General features: G+C 37.9%; 2 protein-coding genes across 3 annotated transcripts; both read right to left on the bottom strand.

Annotated features, from left to right (window-relative positions):
- Positions 1-3,407: 3,407 nt before the first annotated feature.
- Positions 3,408-4,562, bottom strand: LOC131314639 (uncharacterized). Its single transcript, XM_058343426.1, has 3 exons — positions 4,231-4,562; positions 4,071-4,126; positions 3,408-3,780 (listed from the first exon to the last, which is right to left on the bottom strand). Exons 1-3 carry the CDS (start codon positions 4,460-4,462, stop codon positions 3,640-3,642), a joined length of 429 nt encoding a protein of 142 aa, XP_058199409.1. The 5' UTR covers positions 4,463-4,562; the 3' UTR covers positions 3,408-3,639.
- Positions 4,563-7,384: 2,822 nt separating this feature from the next.
- On the bottom strand, positions 7,385-10,675 carry LOC131314640 (ETHYLENE INSENSITIVE 3-like 3 protein). 2 transcript variants are annotated; one of them, XM_058343428.1, is made up of 3 exons: positions 10,468-10,675; positions 7,832-9,591; positions 7,385-7,709 (listed from the first exon to the last, which is right to left on the bottom strand). In XM_058343428.1, exons 1-2 carry the CDS (start codon positions 10,500-10,502, stop codon positions 7,857-7,859), a joined length of 1,770 nt encoding a protein of 589 aa, XP_058199411.1. In that variant the 5' UTR covers positions 10,503-10,675; the 3' UTR covers positions 7,385-7,709; positions 7,832-7,856. The 2 variants fall into 2 exon arrangements, with proteins under 2 accessions (XP_058199411.1, XP_058199410.1); XM_058343427.1 differs by lacking the exon at positions 10,468-10,675 and having other exon boundaries at positions 7,832-9,977.
- Between the last annotated feature and the right edge of the window lie 4,127 nt (positions 10,676-14,802).

Consider the following 14,802-nt stretch of genomic DNA (forward strand, 5'->3'; position numbering starts at 1 on the left):
TCAAATTGAGGAAGAAAAGATTGAGGGAGAGAGGGATGGCCGAAGGGAGCTAGCTAGAGAGGGAGAGGGAGAGAGGAGAGGAGCTTTGATCATGATTACCCATCATCTCCACCCACTTGGTATTGTCTTGTCAAACCATGTAGGATAATGGAGAGATAGAGAGATACTCCCTCCGTTCCAAAATGTTTGTCCGGTCCGTAAAACGGGATGTTAAAAACAATACAATTTTTGCTAGAAAAAATCAAAAGTTTTTTAACAACTTACTAGATATCAATGAGTATTTTTAATTTGTGAAAAAAGTTTGAATTTTTTCTTGAAAAAATTGCATTATTTTTATCACTCCGTTTTGCGGACCGGACAATCATTTTGAGACAGAGGGAGTAGATATATATATATATTTTTAATCCGCAGATAGAGAGATAGATAGATAGATATAGGATGAGAGAGGGGAGGGTTTTCTGGTGAGTTGAGGGAGAGAGAGATTAATTTATGCCTTATTTGGATCAAGATTTGAAAAAAAAATTTCAACTCAAAAAAACACAAATTATTCATACTTTCAATCATTACTCTTCACTTATTTTCTTTATCTTCAATTATTATTCTCATTTCTCTCTCTATCTCTCCACTCATTAGGCTCCGTTCCGAAAACCTTCTTAAAAATAAGTACTTATTTTGCCACTTCTTATTCAAAAAATAAGAAGGGTCATTCCACAAAATTCAAATAAAAAGTTCCTTTCACATTTTCAAACTCAAAAATAATGTAAATGAAAAAAAAATTCAATTTTTTTTGCACCGTATTAAAGATCTCAATGAGATCTATCAAATAAGATCCATAGCGATAGGAAATTATTTGCGTAAACATATGATTTTTGAGTTTAAAGTTGCCTTATACAAAAAATAAGACTGTTACTATGATAATGGGCGCCGGGGGAGGGAAATCGTACCGGCGGCTGTGCCGGGCCGTCTCCGGCCACCGGACGGCCGATCCGAGCCGTCCAAAAATTCTAAAAAAAAAAAACCGAGGGGGACCAACGCGAGAATCAATGGCGCATCTGAGGTATGCAGGGTGCTTGATCCGAGGTGTGTAGGGTGCTTAATCATATATACACTAATACACGAAAAAGGGGTGCTCGGATCAAGCACCCTACACACCTCGGATGCCGTTGATTCCCGCAAAAGGCCCGTCGGTTTTTTTTTTTAGAATTTTTGAACGGCTCGGATCGGCCGTCCGGTGGCCGGAGACGGTCCGACAAGGCCGCCGGTACGATTTCCCTCTCGGCGCTCATTGGTACCTATATAAATTCTTCCAAAATAAGTAGAACCCTTCTTATTTTCCGAAACAACCCTTTTTATTCAACAAAAAATAAGTTCTTAACTTGTTTCTGGAACCCAGCCTTAACCCTTCTTTCAATTATTACTCTTATAATTTTTTTTTTAAAACTCATCCAAACACAGCACTAAAATCTCTTACATGTACATCACCTCTTTACACCATTACACTATTCTAACATGAGAGCTATGATAGGTTAATCCTCTTACACAAAACATCATGAGTGTGTTCTCTTACACAAGACTCAGACAAGTGACACGAGAGAGAGTTCAGCCGAGAGAGGGGAGAGGAGAGAGATGGGATTATCGATCGATCTCACAAAATCCCAACATGTGATCCCATCATTTTTTTTTTTTTTTTGATCAGATGTGATCCCATCATTGTTATCCTATTTTTGTACGCACATTCATAGAGTATATTTTACCCTATATTATCCTATGTAGTAGTCTTACAAGCCCAAGGGGAGAGAGAGAGAGATACTCTAGAGGAGGGAGAGAGGGGAGCTTGGATTGTTCTACAGTACTCAACCTTCACATGCACCTACTGTGTAGCCTTACAACCTAGGAGAGAGAGAGAGGAGGGTGAGCTTGCCTATAAATAGCAAGTCTCTCTTTCCATTTTGGCACCACCAACTCACAACAATCTTGTCCAATTCGGAGAGAGAGAGAGAGAGAGAGAGAGAGAGAGAGGTGTTTGGCCGGGAGGAGGGAGAGAGAGAGAGAGGAGAATTTGGCTTGCCACTTCCACCGCCACTTTTTAGCCAAACACCACCCTCCAATTCATGTTATACATTTTCCATAATTATTTTTTTTAGTTTTTAAGAGGGAAAAGTTAGGGTTTTTGATCATTCTGAGACTGAAGGAGACATGCGGCTCAGTACCCACCACCCGATTCGATGCCATTAGAATCAACCCACTACTGGCTAAAAGCAAGGTAAATACCTCATATCTACTTACTTAAGTATAACGCAATTATATTAATTATCGAAAGGACAAAGTTTGATTTTAGTTGTTAAAATTACATGATAAAAATAAAAATAAAGTTTATTGACATGGGAAGCTTGATAGGGAAACGTTTTTTTAAATGTTTTACTGGCAAGGTTAAGAGTAATGTTATAGAAGCTTAATTACTGTTATGGGAATTATAATAACGTAATTTAGAAATTCATGATGCGCATGATTAACTAGAAGTTGAAAAGTTGATAATTGTTACTCACATGATTAGAAATAAAAATAGTTAAAAAGTTGATATCACTGTTATAATGTTTAATTTAACTGCATGATTGAAAATGTTATAATTGTTTGGTTAATTAGTTGCGGATGTTATAATTTTTAATGTTGTTAAAAGTAGAGTTGCATGAAATTAGGATTTATTTTATTGCATGATTTTTGGCAAGCTTTGAAAAAATAATAATATGAACACGAGAAAATTATGCATGTTTATGAGAAACGAAAAACGAGAAGTGAAATGTGAAAAGTAATGAGAATTGAAAATGTGAAAAAATTAATGATTGTGTGAGCATGAGAGTCCGGTAGAATCAGTAAAGTTGGTTGGCGGAATCATAGCTCGGCTGCTCGAGTATGCGTGTGTGAGTATGAGAGCCCGAAGGATCTGAAAGAATGGTTGACGGACTCATAGTTCGGATGTTTGTGTGACCTAAGAGCCCGAGAGGATCTAATAGAATGGTCGGCATGACTAGTGTCGTGTGTGTGTGTTGTGAAATGTGAATTGATTAAAGACTGAGAGCCCAAAAGGATCTGAAAGAGACTGTTGGACATAATTCACTTTATTCAAGATAAATATTCTCCATTAATCATGCATTGATTATCATTTAATCTAATGTTACTTTTATGTGGTTGGTCTAGCTACTGAAGAGCTCTACAAAATAAACGATTCAAATCCTTAAGGTGAATCCAAAATGAGGTCGGGCAACTTCACGCAGTACACACAGCCAAACTTACTTGAGAGGAGCCGCTTTCAATAGTATTAATTGCTACGTACACATCACTCATCCAGGGCTCAAAATTTGGGTACACATTTACTCGCACTCAACCCGCCGTGCTATGCGCGGCCGACCAACTATTTATATCACAAGGAAAAAGGATATGTGACTTTGGATTTTGTAAATGAGAAGCATGACATTCGTATACAAGTCTCTCAGTAAAACTAAAAATTAAACCATTTCTGTATAATAAGTCCCTACAAATTCGGCCAAAAAAAAAACAGAACATTGACAGCTTAATTTCGGAATTATGCATTTCAATATAAGAGAGAGAGAGAGAGAGAGAGAGAGAGAGAGAGAGAGAGAGTCAAGGGCCTGAAGGATTAATGTCGTGGTGGTGGAGAGGGTCAGGCCCTGTTGGCACTTCTCTTGCCGATTCTTCTGCACCATTTCCCAAATTGCCCCCGATTTCACCTCCTCTTCTTCCTTGATTGTTGCTCAGAAATCCCTTCTCAAAATTTAAAAAAAAAAAAGAAAGAAAGAAAGAAAAAAGCAGGAGAAACCCATCAACATCGTGCTAATAATAGAAAGTATATACATTAATGACCTAAGAAATACAATATTATACACATATATATATGCACACACACAGAGAGAGAGAGAGAGAGAGAGAGAGAGAGAGAGAGAGAGAGAGAGAGAGAAACAAAGAAAAGCTTCGAGATAGAAAATGAAGGGAAAACAGTCAAAATGGAAAGGAAAAACAGAGTGAGCTTTTGAAAAGCATTCGATGCTCGAGACCTGTGGTAGTGCCGTGCCTTGTTGCGTATTTAACAGTTTTCTTCCACCTTGAAAACCTGCAGTTTGGAGAGACGTTAAATAAGAGTATGGATATATACACAGACAGAGATAGAGATAGAGATAGAGGAAACAGGACAGAGGGAGAGGGAGAGAGACTTACAGGGAGTAGTAGAGCTATGGAGAAATGGTGATGAAAAGACCACAAAAGCGACCAACATACTGAGGCAAAACCAGGCTATAGCTCTCCAAAGCCCCATTCTCACTCGATTCAAAACCCCCCAAATAGACCAGAGAGAGAGAGAGACCCCTCGTAGGTTTTCAAAGAAGGACAAGAATACAAAATATCGAACATTCCACTGCTGCCAGAAGGAGAGCCCTGATTTTAATTCCATGTCGTTATTCTTTTTTAAGGACGATTCTAGCCTCAGGCCATAGGGAAGGAAGCTTATGAAATTAAGGGGTTAAAACTGTCTTTCTTGTTTTCGCTCCTAGTCCGTACAGGCAGGCACACACGACAATTTGGTTTTGTCCGTTTTGGGGACGAAAAGATAAAAACCCTTTTCTTTACAGCTGGTGTCGAGTAGAGTCGAGTGGTACGGTACGCGCGACAACATCGGACTGGCGGGGATAGGCAACATCGAAATCGAGCATTGATATGTCCAATCATTAGCGGATCATTACCATTTACTTCATTAACCATTTACTTCATTTGCTTGGAGTATTATTAGTAGTACAGGAAAAACATCTTTAGGGAGCTTTTCGTAAATAGAGAAGATGTTACAAAATCTAATCGCGCGCGTTCAAAGTGTTTTTTAACGGTCAGGATTGAAAATTAATTATAAATGATAATAATTAATTATGACAGGTCAAAATTAAAAATAAATCTCAAACATTTATTGCGCGAATGGATTGTTGTGATCGCATCGCTCTATAAACTTCCGCGAATAAGTTTCTCTCTTATTAGTAACGACACAAACCAAATCAAAAGACAATTTTACCCAACCCAAGTCAGATACAAAAGTGCAAGGTTCAAAGAAAATATACCCAAAAATTATCTAGAATACACTTTTAGAGGTATTTATGATCGTTTGTAGACTTTTAATAACGGTAAGAAAACCCTGGGTGGTTTCCAAGTATATTTTCTTTGTACCTAGCATTCCTCAATCAAATTTTGCAAATACGTTTCTGAACAAATTAACATCCCTCTTTCTTAAGAGTAATTGGTGGTCAATTTTGATTAACTATTACTTTTAAAATATGAATACTCCAATAATTCAATCGCTAATCAAGTTTTTACCAATGTCCAATCAACTTTGATTATATAGATGAGATCTGAACCGTCGGATGCATGATCCGGCGGTTCAGAGGTGTGCAGCATGGGACACACACCATTACACATTACCATCCTCCAATTCGGAGAATTCATCTCATGAGAGGATTCTAACTATGCAGCAGGAGGATTAACACAAATCGGAAAACTGATGATGGTGAGTCCTTAGACACCTTTGAAATTGTAATCACAATATGTTTCTCTTTCTCTTTTGAGAATAAAAATATTTTGAACAAAAATAAGTTGTACACCGAAAAAAGATTTCTGCGCCCACATAGATTGGTGTACAAAATTCATGACATCGGCATTCGGATATATAAAGCAACAAAAACTATACACCATGAAGTCCACTTATTTACTATAATAACATGTATGCTTAGAAAGGCCTTCCGCTTGGAAGCACACCTACACCCGAAACTCGTACCTTAAGTTCATGAAACATATTTCCAGCAAACACACACTGCAATGCTTGATTTCAATATTTCAACGCTCTTCTTATCAAGGTTTCAGTAGGATAAACAAGTTCTTGAGAAGGCACATTGCACCGAAAAGACAGCAACAAGCACAGAGGTACCTTTTACTTCTGCCAAGATGGAATAGAGCAAAAAAAGCAGGTCTCCTCTTGCTGATCCTAGAACACTAACGCGACCATGTTTGACAAAGAATCTTTGCCAAGTCCGATTAAAGTCTGGTGCAGGATAGGGGATTGGGATACCGATTAAAGACGCGTGTCTTTAGGTCAATCACCAATTAACACGTTCCAGACTGAATTAATCACCCAACTCAACGATGACCCTATACATATACTCCCTATGAAGGACCGACCATCCTAGAGGTGGCCGTATATGCGGGGAAACAGATGATTATAATTTATATTCTAACGAGGGGTGCTAACCCGGCCACCCAACCCGCCAGGGGCGGGTGGGCAATAGGTTCAAATCCTTATGATCGTGGGACACACCGGGGACACACATGGGGGATACGGAAGGGTGATTTGTATAACTAAAAACTTTTCCGAGATAAACACTTATCAAAAAAATTGGGCCAAAAGTGTAAATATAAAACATTTGTGTATGTGTATAAGCATACACTATCGATCGACAAGGCATTCGATAGGTGTCCTAACCCGAATATTTAGTGGCTGCAATGTATGTTTGCATGACTGAAAGAATTATACAAAAAATAACTGTTGTGCCGCATCTCTTGAGAATTGTTGCGTCCTGTATCCATGTCCTTGTCCCCTCGTCGAGTTTGTATCTGTACCTCTACTCTGTAGCACGGATACTGAGAAAGATCAACTGATTTGGCACCCCTGAGTTGCATAAAACTAACGAAACCCAAGGAAAAGGTATTTTCTGCTTGATCAAACAAGCTACACTAATACAAGTCAATAACTCTCTATAAGGAACCATGACATTGCTAGATAGCTGAGGAGTATGAGTATTTTTGTGTTAGAAAGATATAGAGGAAAGGAGGAATATAATAAGAAAATAAAAGAAAGCAGCAGCGACCAAAATTTTACTTCACAATATGCATTCACAATTCCACATATATTCGGTAACGCCCAACCCCAAAAAGCGAATAAAACAATTGACGGACCAGAAAATTGATATATGCTGAATACACAAGCCAGGCAGTTGTTTGTGCAGGCAGTTGGGGCTCAAAGGCTTCACATGTCCAGAAATGATGCAATCACGCATCATATCAACACCGGGTTATACTCCAAAAATCACCAATAGGGGAAAACATACAAATGAGGTCAATAGGGGATGAAGTTTCTTTAAATGTTTGTCCTGCCCATGACTTATATGCATACCATCATGACATGGCTAACCTGGTTGAAACCAAAACCATTCCACAATCACAGCAAGCAAACAGGGAATTGGGCTGGAAACAAATAATCTTCAAAAGATAGTTCTGTAACTGTAATGTAGTATATATACTTATTATACCAAAGGACGTAAATAAAACACAAACATGAAAATTTCAAGACAAAAACATCAAGGTCAACTTGTTATTAACTTCAACATTATCCATTGAATTGGCAAAATGCCACTCCTGCGCAGTTTTCACCAGTCTAAGAAAATGAATTATTTACAGGAACTACTCAAGGGCCCTGAATATTACATGTGGGGTCAATTTTTCAACCCATAAAATCTTGAACCTATTCCTTACTTCTGCACATTGAGGGATTATGTCATAACTTACAGGTTTATAAGGCATGGACGAAAAACGTCAGTTCTGGCAACAGTTCCAACACAGAGTTAAGCCAATATTAACCTAGCCAAAATAATGCATTTTTGCAGTCCCTGCATAGAAAACAACCATGAAGTACGAATAATTAAACCTGGTTCCAAAACAAGGGAAGAGTAGAAAATATATATATTTTTTGGGTGGGGAGGTTAATGAAAATGGTCACTCATGCCCTAACCTTTCAAGTATAAAATCTGACATATCTATGCACCAAAGTGTGTTATCAAGTCCTCATCAAGCAAAAAGTCATCGAAAACTGTAGTGTCTATTTCAAGAGAAAACGGACTGTTAAATCCATAATCCAGTGGCTGGCTATTGATTGGAGACCCTATCTGGTGCATAACTTCTCCAGGAATGTAATTTTCATTTCTCTGTAGAGCTGATACATCAACTACAGCATGCTCTGGCCTAAACCACGGTTCATCAAATGCCATCCGGGTTTGCTGTCCATCACCACTAAGCCCAAAACTCAGTGATGAATTATGAAAACTGTAAGAAGTATCTTGCTGAAGCTGAGGATTTTCTGGCAGCCGATGCAACTCAGAATTTTGAGGTCCACTAAGCAACGCAGTATTTTGGTTGTCACTGTGAGCCCTAGAATCTCGAGTCCCAATAGCCAAATCTGAGCTTTGGACCACTGGAAATAGTAAGGGCCTGCCACCTGTACCAATGTTCTCCGTGGGATTTACTTTGGAAGTAGGAAAAGTGGAGAAAATATGAAACTCAGACGCTGGTAACTGGTATTGGCCCCGAAGATCTTCATAGACAGGCCTCATAGTTTCATTCATATTGTTTTCATGTTCGCCTCTGGATGTATCGCAAGGTTCATCAGTTTGGTTTATATCAGGAAGAGTGTTTCTCGGTTCATCATTCAGATGCTCACTAGAAATTGGTGCATTTGATTCCATGCGTAGTCTTTTTCTTCTTGGTTGCTCCTGCAGTCGACCTTCATCTTTAGATGAAACAGAGCCCACACAATCATCCATGCGGACCATGCCATCGACGTCATAGTCACTGTCACTACTAACAGATGGTTTTTCCTTTTCGCCAGGGCCACCAGAAGGTACCTCAGTTACACCAGATGTCCCATTATCACTGGTTGGCTGTTGGACGAGGGATTCCTCCCGGCTCAATACCCCCAACCAAATCAAACTCTCCTTTCCAGTCATCTTATCCTGTAAGCATTTCGATTTCCGTACTAAACTCCTGATCTTCCCAATATCAGGCGACATGTGTCTTATCACAGCAGTTAAAACTCCAACTTTCCAAATCTTCTTCAAATCATGAGGCTTCTTATAAGGAGGGCTCTGGCCTTTGGGTAAGCCCAATTTGGTCAACCAGTCTTCGCTCCCAGTGGGCCACCAAGGTGGGGGAACCCCTTTTTCTAACGGGTACTTCCTCTGAGGTGGATCGCAGTGTTGCATCAACGAAGACAAAAGTGATCCCAGAGTTGCATCTTGCAAATCTTGAAGAGTACTTTGGGAAGTCCCCTTTTCTACACCATCTGCCCTTACTTTGGCAAGACACTCAACTTCATATTTCGTAATAGCCGCGGGGCCATTCTTGTCAAACTTAACTTTCTCCTTCCACCAAGCCCTAATGTTATCCGATGAACCGCTTACTGGCTTACCCTTTTCCGGAATTATCCCATAGACAAATCCACGGGCTTTGCACACTTCCATGAGCTTCAGCATGTACTTCAATATCCCGTCTTGGGCTCTAGACATTTTCTTCCGCCTTGCTTGATCGGTCATCTGTTTGGGCTTCTCCTTCTCTGTAGCCCGTTGGGCTGCGAGCTTCTGCCTTTCTTTGATCCTTTTAAGTTTGATTTTGTCTCTCCACATTCGCGACTCCAAGTCCTCTGCTTCAATCTCTTCATCACTGACGTCTTTTTCATTTAAGTTCTCATACCTTATCTCGTCAACCTCGATGTCCGAACTGTTATCCAATCCGTTGGTGTCAATCATAAAATGCTCCATTCACATTGAAGTATAAAAGAAACCAGATAAAACTCAATACAATTTTTTTTTTGCAAGAAACCAAAAAGTCAGATTGAAACATAGGATAAGATCAAAATAATTACTCCAAGCAAACCCTCAATGAATTTCAACACAGGCTCCATTTGGATAGATGTGAATTTCAATGAAGGGATTTGAAACTACTCTACTCGTCCCACAAAGAATGTCTGGTAAGCAAAAATGAGAACTTTAAAGAACATTTTACTCGAAAAAATTCAAACTTTTCTTTCAGAAATTAAAAGAACTCATTGATATCATCGATATCTAGTATCTTGCGAGAAAAAAGTTTTGACTTTTTTTAAACCAAAATACATTTTTAAAGTTTTCGTTTTGAGGAGCTGAGAATCTTTTCGAGACGGAGGTAGTACTACTAAAGGAGAATAGCTCGAAATTTAAGTTCGATAGCTTTATCATCATTGATCTGAAATAACTATATACAATGAGTGATTTGAAATCCTTCGAAAGGATTGTAATTTCACAACGATCCCGCATAAATCTATTCTCTACTCTAGTTTCACCATCAAAAACGTCAAATGTTTTTCTTTGAGTTAGAAATGAAATCCCTTCCATTCGAAATCCAAGTCCATCCAAATCATAGACACAGAGAGATTGAAACCTAAAAAAAACCCACAACCCAAAACCCTTCCTAAATTTCCAAAAACACCCTGTTCTAACCAAACCAAAGAGATGAAAAACCCAACAAAAATCCAGTGCAATTACAACCACCCCAATTGAGTTTCTAAGCATACGATCGAAAATTCAACGTTTTGTGTACGAGAAGGATTTGAATCCGTACCTGATATCACCTCCAATCTCTTCAAATACACCCATTTATTATATCGATTGGCTCCTGAAATTGAAAACCCTCACAATAGGCCGGCGTTCTTTTTCGTTTCTGTCGCCTCTGGAGAAGGTGCAAATATTTGAAAGAAAATCTATGGTGGGTTTGTACAATGTATCTAATCGACGGGAATAGAAAATTGGAGAGAGAGAGGAAGAGAATGGGAAAGATACACCTCAGCATCCCAAACCATGGGGTGTGATCACCTGCGTTGAGTCATTGGAACGTTGAATTGAAGCACCAATAATCTATTTTTATGCTACCAGTTTTAGCCCTGCACAGGCTCTTTATTTCCTCAATCGTTCTTACCAAAGACATTATATAAATTTTTTAAGTTAGTCGTTCTGGTTCATCCCGACTAGAATAATTGAAAATTACACGAATTTTGGATTGAATTTGAAAAAAAAAAAAAAAAACAGATTAAGATGAACAAAAATTTAGCTTTCTTGTGGACTTTTTTTTGTCTTTAATTATTAGTAAATTATAACATTTTTCGTTTTAGATTCCATTTGTCAATACGAATGATTCTCAATACCGGTGCGGCATGCTATCATAACTTCTCTTTTTTTCTAGTGTATGTGAAAAAGATTGAAGAACTCATTTTTGTTCGGTCATAAATTTGTCCAAAGAACAAGAGTTGGTTTTTTACTTTATGGTCTCAATCATGATATTATTTACCTACGTAAGCACAGACGGAAGCACCTATGAGAGTGGGGTGTGAGAGGGGTGGCAAATTGAACCCAGATCCATTGACGAACCCGGACCCATCAACTAGAAAATAGACCCAACCCAACTTATTTATTAGTTGGGTAAGAATGGGTTCAAACCCAGCTAACCCAGTATTAGTTGGGTCATAATTGGGCATCAATTGGGTCAACTTAAATGACCCAATGGGCAATGAAAGTAATCCACCAAATTTCATCTCTTAATTGATCTCTTTTCCAAACCCAGACCCATCAATTGGTCTCTTTTCCCTCTCTCTCTCTCTCTCTCTCCCCGCTGGTCTCTTTTCCCTCTCTCTCTCTCTCTCTCGCCCCCTCCCCCCCCCCCCCCCCGCTGGTCTCTTTTCCCTCTCTCTCTCTCTCTCTCTCTCTCTCCCTCCCTCCCGCCCCCCTAGGGCTGTAAATGAACTGAGCCGTTCGTGAACTGTTCGAGGCTCGACTCGATAAAGGCTCGTTCGAGTTCGATTCGTCTACTAAATGAACTGAATCTGAACCTCAATTTTAGGCTCGTTTCATAAATGAGCCGAACATGAACGCAGTAGTATTCGGCTCGATTAGGCTTGCGAACCTGAAGTATATGTGTATCATGGGGATTTTATATAGTTATATAGTAAAAATTTTAAAATTTGTACAAGTCTAAACGTTTACAATTACTAAAAATTTACTTATGTATATGTTTTTATCTTTTTATATGTATATGAACATATTTATGTACATAATGAAAATTTTATTTGCAGTTTTAGACCTGTATAAGAACATAAAAATATGATATTATTGAATCGTTAAGGCTCGTAAACAAGCTCGAGTTCGACCCAAACCTGGGCAAGTTCGGTTCGAGTTTGGCTCGTCATAATTTTCATTGAGTTCGGCTCGAGCTCGAGTTCGCTAAAAAACTTAACGAACGAATCTGAGTATTCTAATATTCGGCTCGATTCGGCTCGTTTACAGCCCTCTCTCTCTCTCTCTCTCCCCCCCCGTTGGTCCGAATTAAAAATCAATTGTGACCGGTAACAATTATTTTGACCAGTCAAAATTGAAAACACATCTCATCCATTAATTGCGTGAATGGACCCGTGAAATTTCATTTTTTTTGTTTTTTGTCATCTTTTTGTGACTTATTAATTTGTTTTGATGAGAGGAATCGGAAAAGTAAAAAAGTTTGATCGAAATTTAAATTTTTTTGAATAAAGACAAAAAAAAATCAATAAGACAAAAAAAATTACTTATTCTCGTCTTTTTGAAAAAATTTATGAGTTTCGATCATAATTTTTAGTATATATGTAATTGGGTTAATGGGCGGGTCGGGTTTGCTTTAAAATAAATGGGTCGGGTTGGGTATAGGTAATTAGACTCATAATTAATGGGTCTAAATGGGTCAATGACCCATTAAAGACCCAACCCACTAACAACTTACCCAATTTGACCCAAACCCGTCCGTTTGCCACCCCTAGGTGTGAGGATCACTCCCATCTTTTTTTTTTGTAATTAATTTCAAAAAAAGAAAATTCAGAAGATTAAATTGTATTTTTTGATGACAACTAATTTCTCCAAAGTAATTTCACATTTGGCCTTGTCTTTATCAAGATCTAGCGTTTGCCACTGAGAATAGGGATCACATAAATAAAATCAAAACATAGTGCACGTCAATTGATCATGAGATGAAAAGGCCGGCAATCTAATGAGTAAAGCCGCCTAAGAAATTACGTACAACTTGATTTGGAATTATAATAAGTTGAAAATTTTCTAATTTGATGTATCTAGTCTAGATATATACAAAAGATTCAAACTTGTAATTAATATGTTTCCAAAACTATAATATATAAGAAAAAGAGTTTAAGGATTTTAACTTAGTTTAAATTACAAACGGATCACTAGTTGGATTCAAAATTTTGAAATGATTTTAGACGTAGATTATTTTTGTATCATTAAAATTTATAGAAAATTGATGGAGGCACTCTAAAAAATAAAAGAGAGTGGCTTTGGAATCACATTAATTTTGGAGTGCCTCCATCAATTTTTGGAGTGTCAATATCATTTTCCAATTTATATTCATATACTTGAGTAGAGAGATGTCATAAAGATTTTAGTTCATTAAGATAGGAAAATAAGAATGTTAAAGAGGGACTATACATTTCAAATTCTAAAAGAAGTTATGGAAATATATTTGATCTTTGATGTAATATGACAAATATGGCTGATAGCATTTACCATTATCTTTTTTTATTGACGTGGACCCATTGGATTCCAAATGTTGAAAGAAAAAACTTTTTTGGAGCAAAGGGATTAATTGTTCCAAAAATGCTAGGTACACTACCTTTTTATCCTACATTTTATGTAGGATCCACCTTGGACAGTTTTACCTTACGAATTTAAAAGTAATACTTACCGATATCCGTTAGAGCTGATTTTTTTATAGGGCCCCATAAAATAATATTTTAAAATTTATGGGCATTTTTCTAAATTTTCGTAGAACCCAAAATGAACTACACATTAAAATGTAATGTAACGTGTAGTGTATGTACGTAGCACTTCATTTTTCATAGTTAAGAATATCCATTAAAAAAGAGTATGCTCTGCTTGCCCTATCTTAACTACTACAAATTAAACGAAAACCAGTACCTGAGATTACTGCGGTTCAATATGAACTTATAGACATAGTTTAAAAATATATTTTAGTAATAAAATGAGAAAACAAATCCAAAAACCCAATCAATGCCCGAGCAATATATAAAACAAACTTCTTTTCCCACTCAAAGGTAGGATTTCCCACTGTTGGGTTTTGCCCATGTGGTAATGGGTTTGAAAAAGAAAAAGGAACATGATAATGGTTGGTTTGTTGTGTAGTTAATTAAATGTGGTCATTGGAAATGCTCAAGTGGGTAAGCCGGCTGTTTTCAAGGTGCATTTGTGGTTTGGCCATCTAGGCTTTACAAGAGTTTGTTTTGCCTAGTATTTAAGGGTTTTGGCTGGGTTGTGAGTCACGGCAGAGAGCTTAGGAAATTAAAGTGATATACAGCCTACAGTGTGTGAGAGAGAGAATTGTGGGAAGTGAGGGAGATAAAACTACTAGTGAGTTTGAGAGGTTGGGTTGGGTTATTTTTATCTCATTGTACTCATTTCAATATTAGTGAAAATTGTTCTGTTGCCCGTGGAGTAAGCATTAAGGCCGAACCATGTATATTGTGTGTCTTCTTTGCGCGTTCTTGTTTTCTTTTATTACGTTTCCGTTGCTGGTGGGATATCCCAACACCGACAAGTCAAGCTGTTTGCAAACTATTTCAGACTTTCGGGCATGGCTAGTTAAGGGTCCGGTTCATCTCAATTTGTTAGCCAAAAAGCGAGTTTGAACTCTCTTTTTTTTTTTCCTCATTTGGCGAATGAGTTGAGCTAGATTTAGTCGTAGATAGGCTCGTGTAGGCAAGCTTGGCTTGTATGTATGGGTTTGGCTTGTTAGCACATGTCAATCTCGATTTAAGCTCGAGCCAAGCTCACTAAATTTCACACGAGGTAAGCTCAAACATTCTAAAAGTGAGCTCATCTGCACCCATACTCTTAGCACCCTAGTCAA

This window comes from Rhododendron vialii, chromosome 13a (assembly GCF_030253575.1).
Source record: "Rhododendron vialii isolate Sample 1 chromosome 13a, ASM3025357v1".
Classification (NCBI taxonomy): Eukaryota; Viridiplantae; Streptophyta; class Magnoliopsida; order Ericales; family Ericaceae; genus Rhododendron; species Rhododendron vialii.

What these genes read in the sequence shown, in the direction of transcription:
- LOC131314639 (XM_058343426.1), bottom strand. Translation starts at nt 4,462, where the DNA reads ATGGAATTAAAATCAGGGCTCTCCTTCTGGCAGCAGTGGAATGTTCGA. An exon ending in CCATAGCTCTACTACTCCCT is followed by an intron (nt 4,127 to 4,230) that starts GTAAGTCTCTCT and finishes TCCAAACTGCAG; the next exon opens with GTTTTCAAGGTGGAAGAAAA. An exon ending in AAGGCACGGCACTACCACAG is followed by an intron (nt 3,781 to 4,070) that starts GTCTCGAGCATC and finishes AATTTTGAGAAG; the next exon opens with GGATTTCTGAGCAACAATCA.
- LOC131314640 (XM_058343427.1), bottom strand. Translation starts at nt 9,632, where the DNA reads ATGGAGCATTTTATGATTGACACCAACGGATTGGATAACAGTTCGGAC.